Below are 16347 nucleotides of genomic sequence, written 5' to 3'. Positions count from 1 at the left end.
TACCATATTTTGGCATGGGTCCCCCAAATATTCTGATTTACATATAAATATATGCAGAGAAAAGGATGCCTCTCACTTTGTTTCACCCCATACATAAGGTTGTAAGTGTCTCCCGCTTCCCTCCAACCTGTCCAATTAGACAGCAAATTGCATGATTGACTTTGATGCAGAGAATCTGGCTACACAACAAAACTGAACCTGTTATGACCACAGCATTACATGAGCCTCAGTGAGCCCATTGGCTGACTTCCTCCAGCTTCTGACTTGAGGTATTATTCACACATTGATGGCAATCGCTCACACTTTACTTACATCTTCAGTACAGCTCTAACTCTAGATCACATACCAAGCAAAAACTGAATGTTCTAATGTGTAAAATCTTCCTTATGTTCTACAGTAGTATACAGAATTTCAGCATAATTGCAGCAATTCTGATTGCTCAGTCCAAATAAACACTGCTCTCTTTCCATTTCACCCCACACGCAATCAGCCCAAGAGATCACCATAACGCCTCCTAAATACTTCTAGAATCTGAACAATGTTCATCATTTTCACAGAAAATACTCTAACTTGAATTATTAGAATAGTCTTACTTTGTAGTCCACTTAAAGAGAGAGAGAAACCATTCCTATTATAAGAATATCTGATATCTGATCTAGAATGATAACTGACACCTTTCTAACAGCACAGAATTCCTATAAAATCAGGTACCATGTTTTACGTGGCATTTAGAAAAACAGTATAAGCCAGACATTGGTGGTTCACTCCTATAAAACTAACTAAGCAGGAGGCTGAGATCAGAGGATCTTAGTTCAAAGCCAGCCAGTCATGAGGGGAGAAAGGTCAGTCTTTGAAGAACAAAATGAACCCCCAGTGAACAACAGAAACACGTGTGTGTGAGGCGTGTGTGTGAGGCTGCTCATCGTTGGAGCTCGTCTAGGACCAAAAGAAAATGGAATAGCAGAGGGGAGGTACCAGGGAGGCTAGGCTAGAGTACTGTCAGACTGTACTGACAGACTCCAATTCAAGACAGAATTGAAAAAAATGCATGTGGGCCTATTAATATTGCTTGTCCCTTTTAGACAAGCTCAAGGTTGGCAATTCACCCTTAGCGTGTGAGTCTGTCTGTTCACATGCACAAGGCAGGGCAGAGTCGGGAGGGACCTGGGCAGGGATGAAGCTGTGTATACGGGAACAGAACCCAGAACTCTGTGATTACTGTGTTCCCAAGGCAGGTCTGTCACTTACAGGGGTGACCTCTGGCTATCCAAGGACTGCTGTTAGTCTATCTCATTTCTGAATTAATGTTTATCATTTTCTTCAAATAACTACACACTCTGCTTCAAAATGCATCTTAAAAATTGTTTACTGCTAGGGTTGTTGACTTTATAACATATCTTTTATTTACTCTTTGTATCAGTCATAAGGTACCCAGGGCCCAGGACTATCAATTCTTATACATAATTATTTATTGTAGAGTGGAGTGGTAACATCATCTTACTGCTTTGAAAGAAAGATTTTTAATACTATTTCATTGCTTCTTTGTTAATTAGCAATCTCCTAACACTTGCATAGAACAACACCCAGACTTTTCAGCGCTATTCCCCATTACACGACTTAATTCAGTTTCCAAGTTTGTTCTCTTATTATTAAATCGATAGATTGGAGCTTTTGAAATTTCTACTGGCACTCAAAGGTAAAAGTACAAACATTCTGTTCATGACAGAATCTTGATTATCTATTCAATTAATGCATAACAGAAAAGCTTTGATTAAAAAAAAAACTTGAGAGCCCGGCACCAGTGGCTCACAACAGTAACCAAACCTAGCTACTGAGAAGACTAAGAAGTGAAGACCTCAGTTCAAAGCCAGCCTAGGAAGGAAAGGTCCTGAGACTCTTATCTCTAATTAGCTGGAAGTGGAGCTGTAGCCCAAGTGATAAAGTGCTAGCCTTGAGCAAAAGAGCTCAGAGACAGTGCCCTAGGTCTGGCACCAGGACTGGCTTGTGCGCACACACGTGTGGGCATGCACACGCACATTTATTTTGGTCAAATCACATACTTAATGAAGTACGTTAGCAATGTTAAATTAAATGGTCTGTTTGGCTGGTTATTTGTATTCCAGTGACAGTTTACCTCTGACAAAGTATTTGTAATATATAACTATCGTAACTCAATAATCAAAGATAAACATAGGCAAAGGATCTGAGTATGTTTTTATTCAAGAAGACACAGAATTATATCTTCTTTTTGGACCAACAGATAACATAAAATAGTGTTCAGAGGATTAGGACGTGGTGAGGTATCACTGCACACACACAAGAGTGGGTATCACAAGAAAGAAAAATTGTAAACATGGCTACTGTGACTGGGAACCCAATACATTGTTGTTAAAAATTTAATATTACAGCCCATCTGAACAATGCTCTAAGTCCCTAAGGAAAGGATTACAGAGTGATCATATGATCAACCTCTCCTGCTCTTAGATACTTATACCCAAGAACACCAAAAGCATACATCCACACAACAACTTTTACACAAATGCAAATGCCTGCATTCTCCATGTGAAAAACAACCTGCATACCCAGTAGCAATGGTGAAGAATGAAATGTGATATATCCCATCATTGACCAATAATCAGCATGAAAATGAGTATAGTACAAAGCATATTAAGTCATCCTTTGCACGTGTGTGTCAAGCCAGAGATACCAGACCAAACAAAAACAGCATTTTGTGACTCCATTTAGAGAAAATGTACCAAATGGGTAAATTTATAAGAATAGACAGAGTTGGTAGAGCACTAGCCTTGAGCTGAAGAGCTGAGGGACAACGCCCAGGCCCAGAGTTCAGGCCTCACGACTGGACCCTCCCCGCCCAAAAAAAAAAAAAAAGAATAGAAGAGTTTTATAACTGCCCAGGTTGCAGGGAATAAGGCAGTGTGATTGCAGTGTGGCTGTTCATAGCTCGATTTCTTCGTGGTGTTCTGCAGCTAAGAAGTGGCAATATGCATTTTCCCTAGTAGATGGCTTGTGAATCAGATCTCAAGCTTTACCAAAGAAAGTAATAGTGGACTACAAAAATCATTCTGAGCTAGTTGTGAAATAATTTTTCAGGTTAATCTTTTGAAAGACAATTTCCTTTTCAACTTATCTCAGGTACAAGTTTTTATCCGGGCAATGTTCAATGTCAATAAATATTATTTACTAAGGGTTATATAGTTTAACTTGAATCTAAATTATGAGCTGCATTAGATAAAAATCAGTGGCCTGGTGGTGTAAGTTGAATGCACAACAGTGAATTGGACTAGATGTTTGGCATCGAAGTCAACTCATTAAATTATAAAGATGCATGGAAAATTATATATACACATGGTGAGTTCTCCATTCTGTCAGCTGGCATGTAAATGAATTTGTAATAGTTTAATTGCATCAAAAGTCTGAGTATTGCTTTAAATAAAGAAACAATTTCATTCATGTTCCTGTTGCATCCTTCCCATTGAACAGATTAAATTCTTGTGAATGTACAGAATCAAAATACCTCCATTAAGAACTAGAGAAACTCACTCTTGAGAAATCCTTACCATCTCTACAGAAGAGAAACTCAATTAGAAGTTAGAGTTTATTGTCTACTTTGAAATACTACTGGGCATCTATTGGTTTTATATTAGCCATTTATTCTACCTTATGTAAATCCCAAGAAAGAATTTTGCTTGTCCAGGATTTGTATTCCAGTTCATTTAATACTTCTCACCATTAACTTTCAGAATTTAAATGATTGTGCATACATGTTCACAGTCATATGTACTTAGAAATTCAACATTTTATCTACAGTCTCAAGTTAGGAACCTCAAGTTAGGAATGGGGTGAAATATTTGTCTCTTTAAGTAAGAGCAGTTACTAAGTTCACTCCCTAATATTTCCTTGGCCATCAAAGTTAAGAAATAAAAAGGCTGCATTTCATGAAACTCATTAAAGTAATTAAAAGCAAAAGATGTTTCTGATAATATTGCTTTGTCTCATCTATGTTGAAATGCATGTTAAAAAGTCACAAAACTAATTTTTGAGCTTAATCACATCCTAAAGCTTTAAAATAAAAACTTACCTGAGGAAAATACTTTTTTTTGTCGGTCATGGGGCTTGAACTCTGGGCCTGGACACTGTCCCTCAGCTCTTCAGCTCAAGGCTAGAGCTCTACCACTTGAGCCACAGACTTTCCTGCCCAGGCTGGCTTTGAACTGAGGTCCTCAGATCTCAGCCTCCTGAGTAGCTAGGATGACAGGCATGAGCCACCAGCACCCAGCTAGAAAATACTGTTTCAATGATCTTAGACCAGTGATGGTCAGGATCTTGTTTGTAAAATTATATGTGTCTTTTTTAATATTAATGGTGAAAAATAGTAACCATGATATAACTCTAAGCTGAAGAAATGACAGAATTTATCATGTAACAAGTTATCTCAAAGAGTGTTGAAACAGGACAGCAAGTAATGGCCAGTTTTCTCCTCTAGACTCCTTTCAACACACAGTATGCACTGGTGGAAGATAGCACACAAATGAAAATAATAAGCACACATCACATAATTGTACTTACGTTTATATAATTTATCTCGGAGGAAAAAAATATACTTACTGCCCTCTCGAGGTATGAACCAGTAGTGTAATAAGCGTAGATGTGGCTGGACATACACAGTTTAAAGCTAACATGGCGTATTTAAACTCTTCTTCACAAACAACATGATCTGTATGAGAGAAAATGGGCCAATTAGAATGGTTTGCCACGGGAAAGGATGATATTGAGATAAGACATAATGAATGAGTTACAGACATCTCCATTGAAGCATACTTGGTTTAGAGATGGTTTTACGTTTGTAAGAAGAAACTGTCAAATGACTGGGTTGGGGATGGAACGAGGGTCGTCTCCTATTCTCCCGTTAACATGAGGATACTTAAATACTAGATTTTCATCCACCCCAGCCCCGCAAGGAAAACATTCAGCTTTCTTTAGTCCTGTCCATTCCAAGGTAGGAAATCCAATGGTATTGACTTTCTAAAAGCATAACCACGTAGCCTACACCTTCATAATTATTCAAAGTCATGTTCGACCACATTGGCCTAGTCTAGAGATAAGAGGGTTCATCTTATGAAAAAACTGTCACTAATCAACAACAAAAAAAAAGCCAAAAAAAAACTGAAATTGAAAGCATGCTTTCCTCTGAAGGACTGAGCTTCACGAACGCCACGTATGACGAGGTCCAGCCAGGAAAGACAATGCATACTGACTCGTCCATGCACTAGAAATGCACTAGAATGTGCCAAGCTAATGGCAGGTAGGGGTGCGGGCTCCACCGGCAGGGGCCAGAGCCCACGGCTCATGGGGGGAGGATCATATGGGAGAGAGAACTCAAGCTGTCAGCCCTGGATTTCCACACACATCATCTTCAGAGAAGAGAATAAAGACTTGTTTATGTTGAAAGCAGCAATCAAAGCCTCCTTTCCCAATGGGGGCAATTATGGCTGGTATTAGAAATAAAGGCACTGTTAAAATTTGAAGAAAAACCCATTATCTTAGGTAGAAAATAGCAGTTTGGCTACAGTAAGCAATGGAAGATTGGAATTGCAAGTGAGAGAGATCTAGAAAACAATAACAAACACCACACACTTTAAGATTCTGAAACACACATACAAACACACACACACACACACACACACACACACACAATGTTACTTGGGAAGAGGGTTAACAAATGTTCTGAATAAATTTTGACCATATTCTTATTTTATGTAATAATTAGCACATGAAAGACCCCATGGTGTTTTTTTCCTTTATTTAAGGGCTGTATTGTTTTAATTTTCTCATTCACATTTTATGGAAGAAATTACACTCAGTATTTACGCTCAAATAAAATAAATTAATATTGAACGAGTATTAGGATCTCCTAATAATCATTCTTCACTATCTTTTCTTTTTTTTCTCTCTCTCTCACACACATGCATATACACACATCCACATTTCTGCTTGTTAATATATCATACAACCATGAAAGAAAATTTAAAAATACATAGCCATCCCATCTAGTGCTTTGCAGGAAAAGCAAGCAAATGAAGTGTACTGAATTTTAAAAGAGCAGTGCATTCAAGCTAGCATTTCAATATTTCTCAAAATAATTGTAGAATGTGTGTGCCTCATCTGTGAACATAATGCAACAAAGCTGCTGAGCAGAATGCTCTTCCTTGCGACTCCCATGCTAGGATTCCACAGGGGACTCAGAAGTTTCAACCCCAAAATTGGATCATACAATCTGAGAAAAAATATGTACATTTATTATAACACAACATAAGGCAGATCTTTGTAACAGCACATTTGGAAGGCTAATTACAACATATAGAATACCACATGGAATTATTAACTTTCTCTCCCAGTAATGCACAGAACATATTTCTTACACGGCGGATATGAATGAATGCAGATGTGTGACCTTTGTAAAAGTTCTGTTTGATTTTCCTTCAATAGCTAAAAGAAAAATAGTGGCTCCCTTCTTTTTTTTTTCTGGCGCTATACATCTGAATTTGAAAGTGGATAGTTTGGGGAGAATTATATCTCACTGGAGATTTTTTAAAGTTTCTTGGTTATCTTTCTGTAGTTACACAAAAGTGGTTCAATTCAGCTTCTGAGTACAGTGCCTCTTGATCAGTGTCACCTGTCCATTATTCTCCCCATCTGTCCCAACTTCACCCATCTCCAAAAGTTACCTGGCTCCATTGTCACACATGTGCATTGAATGTGACTGATTAAAAAATACGTACTAATGCAAGCAGCAGGAACTAGAAGGGCAGAAAAGACAAATCTACTTCAGGCAGCTATTCTTGGATTTACATGTCTTTTATTCTCCTTTAGGTAAAGATTTTGTAGACTCCATTGGCCCTTCAATCAAAAGGCACTTACATACACTATCATTAGAGTTAGTAATTTTCCACGTGAATGCAAAATAGTCTTTTCACTATTTCACATAGTCAGGTTCTGAATTACTTAGGGCCACAAGTACTGTATAAATTAAACTTAAAAGTTTAAGATACTTTGGTTAGTATTTATTATCCATATCAGCTTCAATTCTTTGCACAGTTTGGGGTCTGTTTCCTTTTGCTCTAATTCTTTTGGGTACTCATACTTGATCCTTTATATATTAACAAACACATCTCATTATAATTCATGTTATAATTCAGATAGTACAAGTTACATGTATGAATAGTTCTATTTACTCTGAATTACATTCCAAAATATTAAGAGATGTGCTGTAAAAAGAAGGCAATATATCAATAGAATAAAGATTGTTAAGAAATTCCTTGTTAAATTAAAGGTAAAAATCACCAGACTTCATTTGAAAAAGTCTAGTTGGAGTCAGATGGGCAAATAAAAATATTTTATGACAAACAAAAGTTAAAATAAGTTATTAAACCAGCATTACAGAAGACTGTTAAAGATAACCTTTATACTCAAAAAGAACATATAAATTTGAAAAAAGGGAAGAAAATAGGAAAGAATTTAACATTAAAAAATCTTTAAATGGCATGAAATACTACACACCTTTTGATTTTAACACCCAGTATCAATGAACTAGTTCCCAAATTAAAAGGCAAGTTGGATCAAAAGGCAAGACCTGACCATATGTTGTCTACAAAAAACCTCATCTGTTTGACAAAAACAAATATTGGCTCATGATAAAAGGCTGTAGAAAAGATCTGCCCAGTGACTGGACCATGGACACAGGCTGGAGTAGCTCTTTCTCCTTACCAATGTGGTAAAACTTGAACTAACACTTTACAGAGACAAAAGTTACTTCATATCAAGAACATGAATTCTCCATGGAGAAAATGGATCTTAGACCTAAAATACAATCTCCTAGGTGAATAGACACAAGTGCATGACCAATGAGACTGAAGTGGTCCACGTACTGTAAACCCTATGAACAACTAGCAGATAGTTTAAGAGCATGAATATTGGACAGCTGAAAGGCTTGTGAAAAGGGAGGCAGTGGATGAATGGAAGCGAAATTAATGCACAATAATACTTAATGTACATAGGTGAGAAAGGAAATGGAAAATCTGATATATGGATGAGGGATGAGGTGAGTAGGGTTGGAGGGAGAATGATAGAAAGAAGGAAGGATCTGACCAAGAGTTACTCACTGTACACATTAATGGACATGTCAAATTGTAACCCTTTTGTACAACCATTTGTAGATTAAAAACAAATTTAACTATATTAAATCCCCATGGGTAGCAGAAAAACTAAAAGGAGTCATGATAGAAAATCCAACTGAACAACAATATTGATTATATATAATATATGACATATGTTATAATAGTATGTGACAAATATAGAGAGATATTATATGACAAAGATCTGAAATATAAGCTACAAATTTAGATTGGATTCTGTCTCTAGATTTCCCTATCACATCTAAATACTTCATTCCTTTAAGTACCTTTTTTCATATTCATTTCTAATCCTTAACCTACACTATGAAAATTAAAAATAGCAAGGCTGGGGGATCTATCTCATGGTAGAATATTGGAGAATACATGCAAGGCCTTGAGCTTGATCCTCATGGACTATAAACCAACAAAAACCCTGAAACTGTTCATTCCCCAAAGCCCTCCAATAGCCAGGGCTCATTAATCCATAACACCATCAACAGCCCTCCCTGGAAACCTCTCTAAAAGTTTCCAGTTTGCAGACATAATTCCCAAAGATCAAATACCAAATTTTACAATAATTTATTTACTCATTTTTATTAGCACGCATTAGTCATTTTCATTTTGACCTGTCCATAAAATACATCAAAGGAGCAATCTGATCTTAAAAACAGCACTATTTCTCATCTTGATGTGTGAGTCTTTATACTAAGTAGAAAAAAATAAATAAAAGATTAAACTCTTCCATGGCAGTTCTATGCAGGGACTTGCTTCCAAAGAATTTATGTCAAGTCAAGCTCGTATTTTTCTACCAACAAGGACACACATATGCTTTCATTTTTCAGCAGGTTTTATTTGGGGGGGGGGTGGATTGGAATTGATGCAAAGGATCATGAACTGTGACTCAAACTCAGCTTCTCACCTAAGGGGATAAAATGATCCCTAATGCATCTTCATGTTTTCCACCTACAGCACTCCAAAAACAGTGCTGCCCCACTAACCACGGGTGGTTTTTAATAAATTAAAATTGAAGACAAACAGACATTCATTCCCTCCGTCAGCCTGGCCACAATTGAAGCCACCACTGTGGCTTATACTACAGTACTGGACTGGGTTCGATGTTTCCATCATCACTAACCACTCCTTTGCCCAGTAAGTGGACTCACTCTTAGCCAAGTGAATTTAAAAAGCCCTAAAACATTCAGGACACACTCTGGAGTCCATAAACACATCATTTCTAGAGAGTCAGGATTGGAGAAAGGCTTGTTACCAAAATATACCACCATTTCCTGTGCACTATTTCAGACCTGCAGCTGCAAAAAATTCTCACAGGTAATTACAAAAGAAAAGAAAGACCGTGTGGACAAACACTGGCTCACAAGTGGGTATACATATCGAAGATTATGAGACTCATGCTTTTCTTCCTGTAGCTCTACTTTTCTAAGTGCAATCAATGTGAACAGGGAGGGGGAGGGGGTTAGCGTCTGGAAGCTTCAGATACTCCTTTCCCTGTGTGCTGCTTCATTTCCACGTGTCGTGTTAAAATGTTTGGAAGTCAATGCTAAGAAGACAAGAGAGATAGATTGGACTAGGTGGGACTTCCGACAAGCAAGTTTAATCAATAGAGAAGTACGAATCGATCACTTTAGCAAACATAGAATCCTTTTACTCCAGCAGGCCCTTGCTTGCCATCAGAAATCTATTCAAGGGTCTAGAAATCTGGACACCTGCAGAGCTGGATAAAAATCAGATGAACTGAATCTAAGTAGCAGGAGGTGATGCTTCCTTTCCAAAGTGCATCGGGGCCTCCCCTTCCCTTCCTACTTAAGACCTTTCAGCCACACTAATAGGCCTGAGCTGTGGCGGGGAGCAACTCAAATACTGTGCTCTCTTCCCACCCAAATGTGATATTCTAGACAATCCAAGACTCCTTGGAGGGCACAAAAGCCCTAAGATACACAGGGTTTAGGACAGTCCTTAGCAAACCACTTGGAGTGCAGTTACAGACACTCTGAGAAGATTGCACAGACTACACCCAGCTTCCGCTTCAGTTGTATCTACAGCAAACCTATAATGGAGGGCGTGCAAATGAACAGACCAAGAAGTCCCTTCCCACATGCAGAGTGGGCTTCATTCAAGAAACTGCAACCCTGCTCCAGGGTCTCTCCATCCACGGGCGGCAGGCCCTGCTATGAGCCACGGTGGCTGAGTCACGTTCCTCTCTGTCACGTTGTCTAGGTGAGCGAGCTCTGCTCTCTCTGTGCCCAGGAACGGTTGTGGTAAGGAACAAGTGGAGTCGTCTTTATGGTTTTACTTTAGTGGGGGGTGAGGGGGGGGTCACATTCACCAGACACCTGCAGTTCCAGCGGCTGCATTGCTTGTTTGTTTTTTTTTCTTTCTGTTGGTCCTGGGGCTTGAACTCAGGGGCAGGGAGCTATCCCTGAACTTTTTCTCTCAAAGCTAGTGCTCTTTCACTTGGAGCCACAGCACCACATCCAGTGTTCTGGTGGTTCACTGAAAAGAGTCTCATGGACTTTCCTGCCCAGGCTGACTTCGAACTGCGATCCTCAGATCTCAGCCTCCTGAGTAGCTAGGATGACAGGCATGAGCCACCGACGCCCAGCTCCAGCTGCATTTCTTGATGGGGCTCTGGGGGTTATAGGGGAGTAATTAAAAAAAATAGTCTACAGATTGTTCTTTGCTAAGACTCGTGCAATATTTGCATGAGCAAATACTGAGCTGTAACTGAAAGTACTACCTTGTCCACTACCCTTTCCCCTTCCGGTCAGTAATGGAGACTCCTGCGCTTCCCTCCCCAACCCTTGTGCTGGTCATGTGGCTGCTGTTCTGGCAGAAATTACTTTTCCCAGCTTCCACTTAAATACTGTCATCACAGGATTGGATTGTGATGAGAGATGGGAAGGAATGAGCAACTTTTACTGTTTTTTTTAAAGATAAAGCCACTTTCTCCAAATGCATTTCTTCTTACTGCTGATACCATGGATGGGTCACAGCCCAGCTTTGATGATACAAACGAAGATAACTCGTTATCAAATAGAAAATCTGTCCAATTTGTTCTTAGGGATTCGAGGGTGTTTTTTTTTCCTCTGTGGAAGAAAGCATTTCCTGTTCCCAGATTGCATACATTTAATCTCATGTTTCCTTCTTAACCTTTCAAAGTTTCTGGTTTGATTTGGGTTTGTTTCCCTTCTGTTATCATCTGATAATTCCAGACAGGAGATCAAGTAACGCTCAAACTGAACAGAACAGGACACAGACATCTTTCTTTATTGCTCCAAACCCAACTTACTTCCCTCTCTGAATTATGAGCAGCACGGGCACTTAGCTTATAAGGTTGTGTGGAGGAACAAACTTCTGATCAGAATTCTAAACCAATGTTACGGTTCATCATAACCAGGAATTTGTGAAAATCAAACGTGGATTTCAGTGAGCTACCTCGGAGCAGTGCCAATACTGTATTCTCCAAATGGAAGTGGCAAGCCAGGCTTGGTAGCTCATGCCTAGATTCCTGCAGGGTCAGAGGAGGACTGGGAGGCTGGTGTGGTTCAAGGCCAGGAGAGGCAGACGTTTATAACACGTCCACCTCAACAACAACAGCCACAACTGTGTGTGTCGTGGCACACATCTGTCATCCCTGCTCCAGCAGAAAGCATAAATAAGGGGACTGTAATAATCCAGGACAGTTTAAAAGCAAGACCCTGTTTAAAAATAACCAAAGCTAAAAGAGCCAGGGGCATAACTCAACTGGTAGAGAACCCGGCTAACAAAGTGCGAGACTGAGGACAAACCTTACTAGTGTCAATAAATAAATAAATTTGAAATGGGAGTGGCAAATAAAACTGGCCCACTGTGACACAGTTGAAACAATCTACCATTTTTGGAAAATGGCTGAATGTTATATGATGTGTGTGGACAAACACAGGAAGCCACCCTGCCATGGCTTCCATATTCTAATGCCCCTCACGACCCTGTGGATCAGGGGCCAGGTCCCAGCTCCACAGGCTTGGAAGGAGACAGCAGATTTAGGAGTCAGGCCTTGTGGGAGGTCTTTAGGACATGGGGAAGGCAGCTTTGGAGGGGAAATGAGACACTTTTTGTGCCTTCTTTCTGTTTTGTTTCCTGGAGGTGGCATGAAAGGTTTTGCCATATGCTCTCACGAAGAAGTCCTTCTTCACCCAGAGCCAGAGAGAGACAAGCAGCCATGGGCCTGATACTTCTACAATGGTGCGACCCAACAATCCCTCCCTTTATCTACCTCCATGAACACAAAGAGCTTGCCAAGGGGCTACGTTTATTCACTGACATGTGCAAGTTTTAAACACCATTGGCATAAAAAAATAAATAAATCCATAGGCATGGAATAACAAGTATGTCCGTCCCTTTTGCTTCAAGGAAAATAAAAGGTCTCCTTATGTTTTAGTAAGTCAGAAAATGTTTTTCCATTGTCTGCGTTGTCATCGTATTTCCTGAGTTCTTGTGTGATCTGCCCTGCTAGAAGTCTCCCCGCACAGTTGCTAGGTAACAGCCTTTGGAAAGCAGGCAGCCATGCAACTAAACCAGACCAGTCCTGGGCTTTTGATTTAAAGAAATCAGATGTCCTCTGGGAGAGATCTTGTAAATAGGGTCAGTGTAAATAAGTTTTATCTTAAGAGTAAAAAGTTTGTTACATAAAGTGCCTGGAAAAATCGTGACTTTAATGTTTCTCATGTATCCTCTGCCTACTAGATTGTGTTTATATGCAAAAGCGGTTGATTCTATGAAAAGGGTCTCTTTTTCTTACAGAACGCATAGTGTCTAGCAATCAAGTGATTTTAATGTTGACCTCGTTGCTTCCAATGATAAAAGTACCCATCTGTGTGTGAGTGTTTGCTGTGTCTGTGTTTGTGTGTATGCATTTGTGTGGGAAGGGCCTGTGTATGAAGCGTGTATTTGAGGTGGTTGTAGGGAGGTGTGTGTGTTTATGTTTGAAGTGTTTGTATTTGTGTGGTGTGTGTTTGTGCAGGGAGTGTGTATTTGGGGTGTTTGTGGGTAGGTGTGTGTGTGTAAGTTGCTTGTATTTGTGTGGTATGTATATCTATGTAGGTAAAGTGTGTTTGGGGAAGTGTGTATGAGGTGTTTGTGTTTGGGTAGTGTGTGTTTTGTGTCAGGCGCTTGTATTTTTATGTTGTGTGTTTGTGTGAGAAATGTGTGAAGTGTTTGTAATTGTGTGTATCTGTGTAAAAGCTGTGTGTTTGGAGTGTTTGTGGAAAGGTGTGTCTGTGTTTGCATGAGGTGTTCGTATTTGTGTGGTGTGGTTGTGTGGGAAGTGTGTGTTTAGGTGTTTATGAGAGGCACACACATTAGAGATTTTGCTAACTCAAGATTTAGAAATCATTCAACTACTAACTGGCTAAAAATAGATCAAAGTAATCCTGTTAATGTCACTTAGTTTCACAAGCTCTAAACAAAAGAATGCTTACTATGTAATATAGAATGCAAAAATATTCTGTAAATCAGAGGCATTTCATTTCAGTAATATTGTGCATAAAAAGCACATTTGCATTTTCATAACTGTTTAAACATTCATTTTAATGCTATAATTAATTGCTCCAAAGGAGATCCAACTTCCTGGTATTCTAGTGCAAAACAAATTTGAATTTATTTAACCCCCGCTTCATTTTTACTTCTTGGTAAGGCATAGTAGTAATAATAAAATTTTTAATTATTATTCTCCCAACTCTAATTTCTTTGGATTCTAACCAGAAGTACTCTTTCCTTATAGGTTATAATATTGCAAACTATGGTTGTTGAGGCTTCTTATTAGTAATATAGTAACAATAATACTTCAGCTTTATGCTAAATGATGCATGATATACATATGTGAGATTATAAACTTCACAAAAAGTTGTATGACACAAACTTTGGGGAAAAGTTTGTAGGTAAGTAATGAAATATTCTGAGGGGTAAATTACTTACCTAATTTATCATCTAATTAAATTCAAACTTTTTACCAAGAACTATACAAAGCCATACACTTTAAATTTGATTGACCAAGTCCAAATCAGCGAAAATATTTACCTCCTACCAGACAATGACGATAGTAGCTGTTAAGTTTGACTAATGGTTGAGAAAATAAAACCAGGAAGCTCCCCAAACAATCATCAGGAGAGAAAACGCTGTGGAGAATTGTAGGCATGTTTGCTTTCCTCTTCAAGAACTCGTGCGCAGAAGCATGCACACACACATACATGCATGCATATGCATGCACATGCACACATGTTTGCATACACACTTGCACACACACACAAACCATGTGTGCACAGAGGTACACACGCACACGAACATGCACATGAGCATGAATGGTAGCTCCAGTAGAATATTTGAATGACTCATTCAAAGAGATTTGGAAAGACCTCTGGGAAAATTATTAGTAGCAAATAAATAATGTCTAAATGCTACAGAAGAAATAACCATTCGTCGGTGCTCAAAGAGGGCTGAAGGGACAACGTTGTCTGCTGTGGACAACTAAGAGAAGCATCCAAGAAATGATGCTTACACTAAGATTTTAATGACAAGGATGGTAAGTTAGTAAAAGGGTGGCATGAGTCTACAGAGATAATCTCGGAATTGGAGAAGAGGATAGTTAGATCTCTCTGGAAATAAATCAGCAAAGAAGAGATCTGAAGAGTAAACAAACAAATAAAAAGAAAAGAGAAATATTGCAATGCAAGTAATAAGACCATGAGATACAGGGTAGACATGGAAATAATCCCTTCACCTCGGACAGGATAAAAGCAGAAAGCCATGAATGTGTGTAAAGGAAGAGTTGCAAAACAACTGTTTTAAGAGCATTTTCTAGAAAATGAGGTCAAAGGTGAAAGAGTAACTGCCTGAGTAAGAGTCATTTGAACATGAGGATCTTGCCCTGTAGAATTTAAGTGTATAATTGTTTACTAGAAACAAATAGAGGACAAATATCAGAATATTAATGGAATGAAATGATGACAGTAGAGTTCTTAGTAGAAGATGAAATTAAAGAAAGAGATCTTAACAAATGATGTATTCATGCTTCCGGCGTGATCTGTGAGGAACAATCATATTCCTTGCTTTCTAATCTCCAGCCCACTGCAAACACCTGCAGTTCAGCTCTAAAACTGGCACATAATTGGATAATATGACTCTCACCATGTGACTCACCTATGGTTTGATAACACCTGAGCTAGTCTGTATGGTTTCTAAAAGAGACAGTCTCAGCTGAACGTCCTGGTGATGTCAATTGCTGTCCAAGATCTTAAAGCCCATTCTCAATGGCTCTATTTGTTAAGTTAGTGAGATGAAGCTGACCTTTGGACAACAAGTTGAAGAGAACTGTGTCCCTATTCTTTGCATAGTATCAAGGGACTTCTAAGCTAAACAGAACAAGAGAGTGTAGATCATAGGGACTGAATAGTTCGAATGGGAATTGTGGGATGGCCCAGGGTGATCTCCCATCTATTTATCTTTTTGCTCCTTTAACTCAGGAAACTTTTCTCCATGTAACAAGGAAAACAATTCAATGAATCAAAGCATTCTATAAAGCATAAAATGCCATGTAACCCTAACCCTTGCAAAAATTCAGTAGAAAGCTGTAATGTAGCAAAGTAAAAAGATGTCCTATATTGATTTGAAGCATTGTTCTTTGTGTGACACGAATTCCATCTCTTTGTCTTAAATCAAATTAAGTCTTTGAACAATTGTATCATATTGAATTAAAAGACAGAGCTATTTCTATCTCAGAAGTTATAGCTATCATATTCATTGTGATACTAAGTTGTGTTCTTGAAACTTGCCAAGAGATGCTAGCACATTCCCAGCACACACACACACACACACACACACACACACACACACAAATGAAATTATTGAAACTGATGAAGGTGTGACTTGATTTTGTCAACCATTTTATAGACTGTGTCTTTCAAATCATTGCATTATCCATCTTATACTCATGTGATTTTGTTAGTTTTGCCACCATACATCTGTACCAAAAGCTGTTTGCTTCAGATTGAAATGATTCAGAAAAGCTCACAACAAGAACAAAAATCCCATGACAACTAAAGGTGTCTCTTGCAAAGAAATAATAACTGGCATAGGCACTGATAGGTGCTCTGATCTTTCC

At 38.7% G+C, this 16347-nt stretch overlaps 1 protein-coding gene across 3 annotated transcripts in view; it reads right to left on the bottom strand.

Annotated features, from left to right (window-relative positions):
- Kcnt2 (potassium sodium-activated channel subfamily T member 2) overlaps window positions 1-16347 on the bottom strand; it is a 263151-nt gene that overhangs the window by 75564 nt on the left and 171240 nt on the right. For all 3 annotated transcript variants that reach the window (XM_070041895.1, XM_070041898.1, XM_070041896.1), the window contains one exon: window positions 4627-4735. In XM_070041895.1, the coding sequence (XP_069897996.1) occupies window positions 4627-4735 (109 nt within the window). The remainder of the gene's footprint in view (window positions 1-4626; window positions 4736-16347) is intronic.

Source organism: Dipodomys merriami, unplaced genomic scaffold (assembly GCF_024711535.1).
Source record: "Dipodomys merriami isolate MVZ:Mamm:240054 unplaced genomic scaffold, mDipMer1.0.p SCAF_31, whole genome shotgun sequence".
Classification (NCBI taxonomy): domain Eukaryota; kingdom Metazoa; phylum Chordata; class Mammalia; order Rodentia; family Heteromyidae; genus Dipodomys; species Dipodomys merriami.
This window is presented reverse-complemented; position numbering and strand designations above follow the sequence as displayed.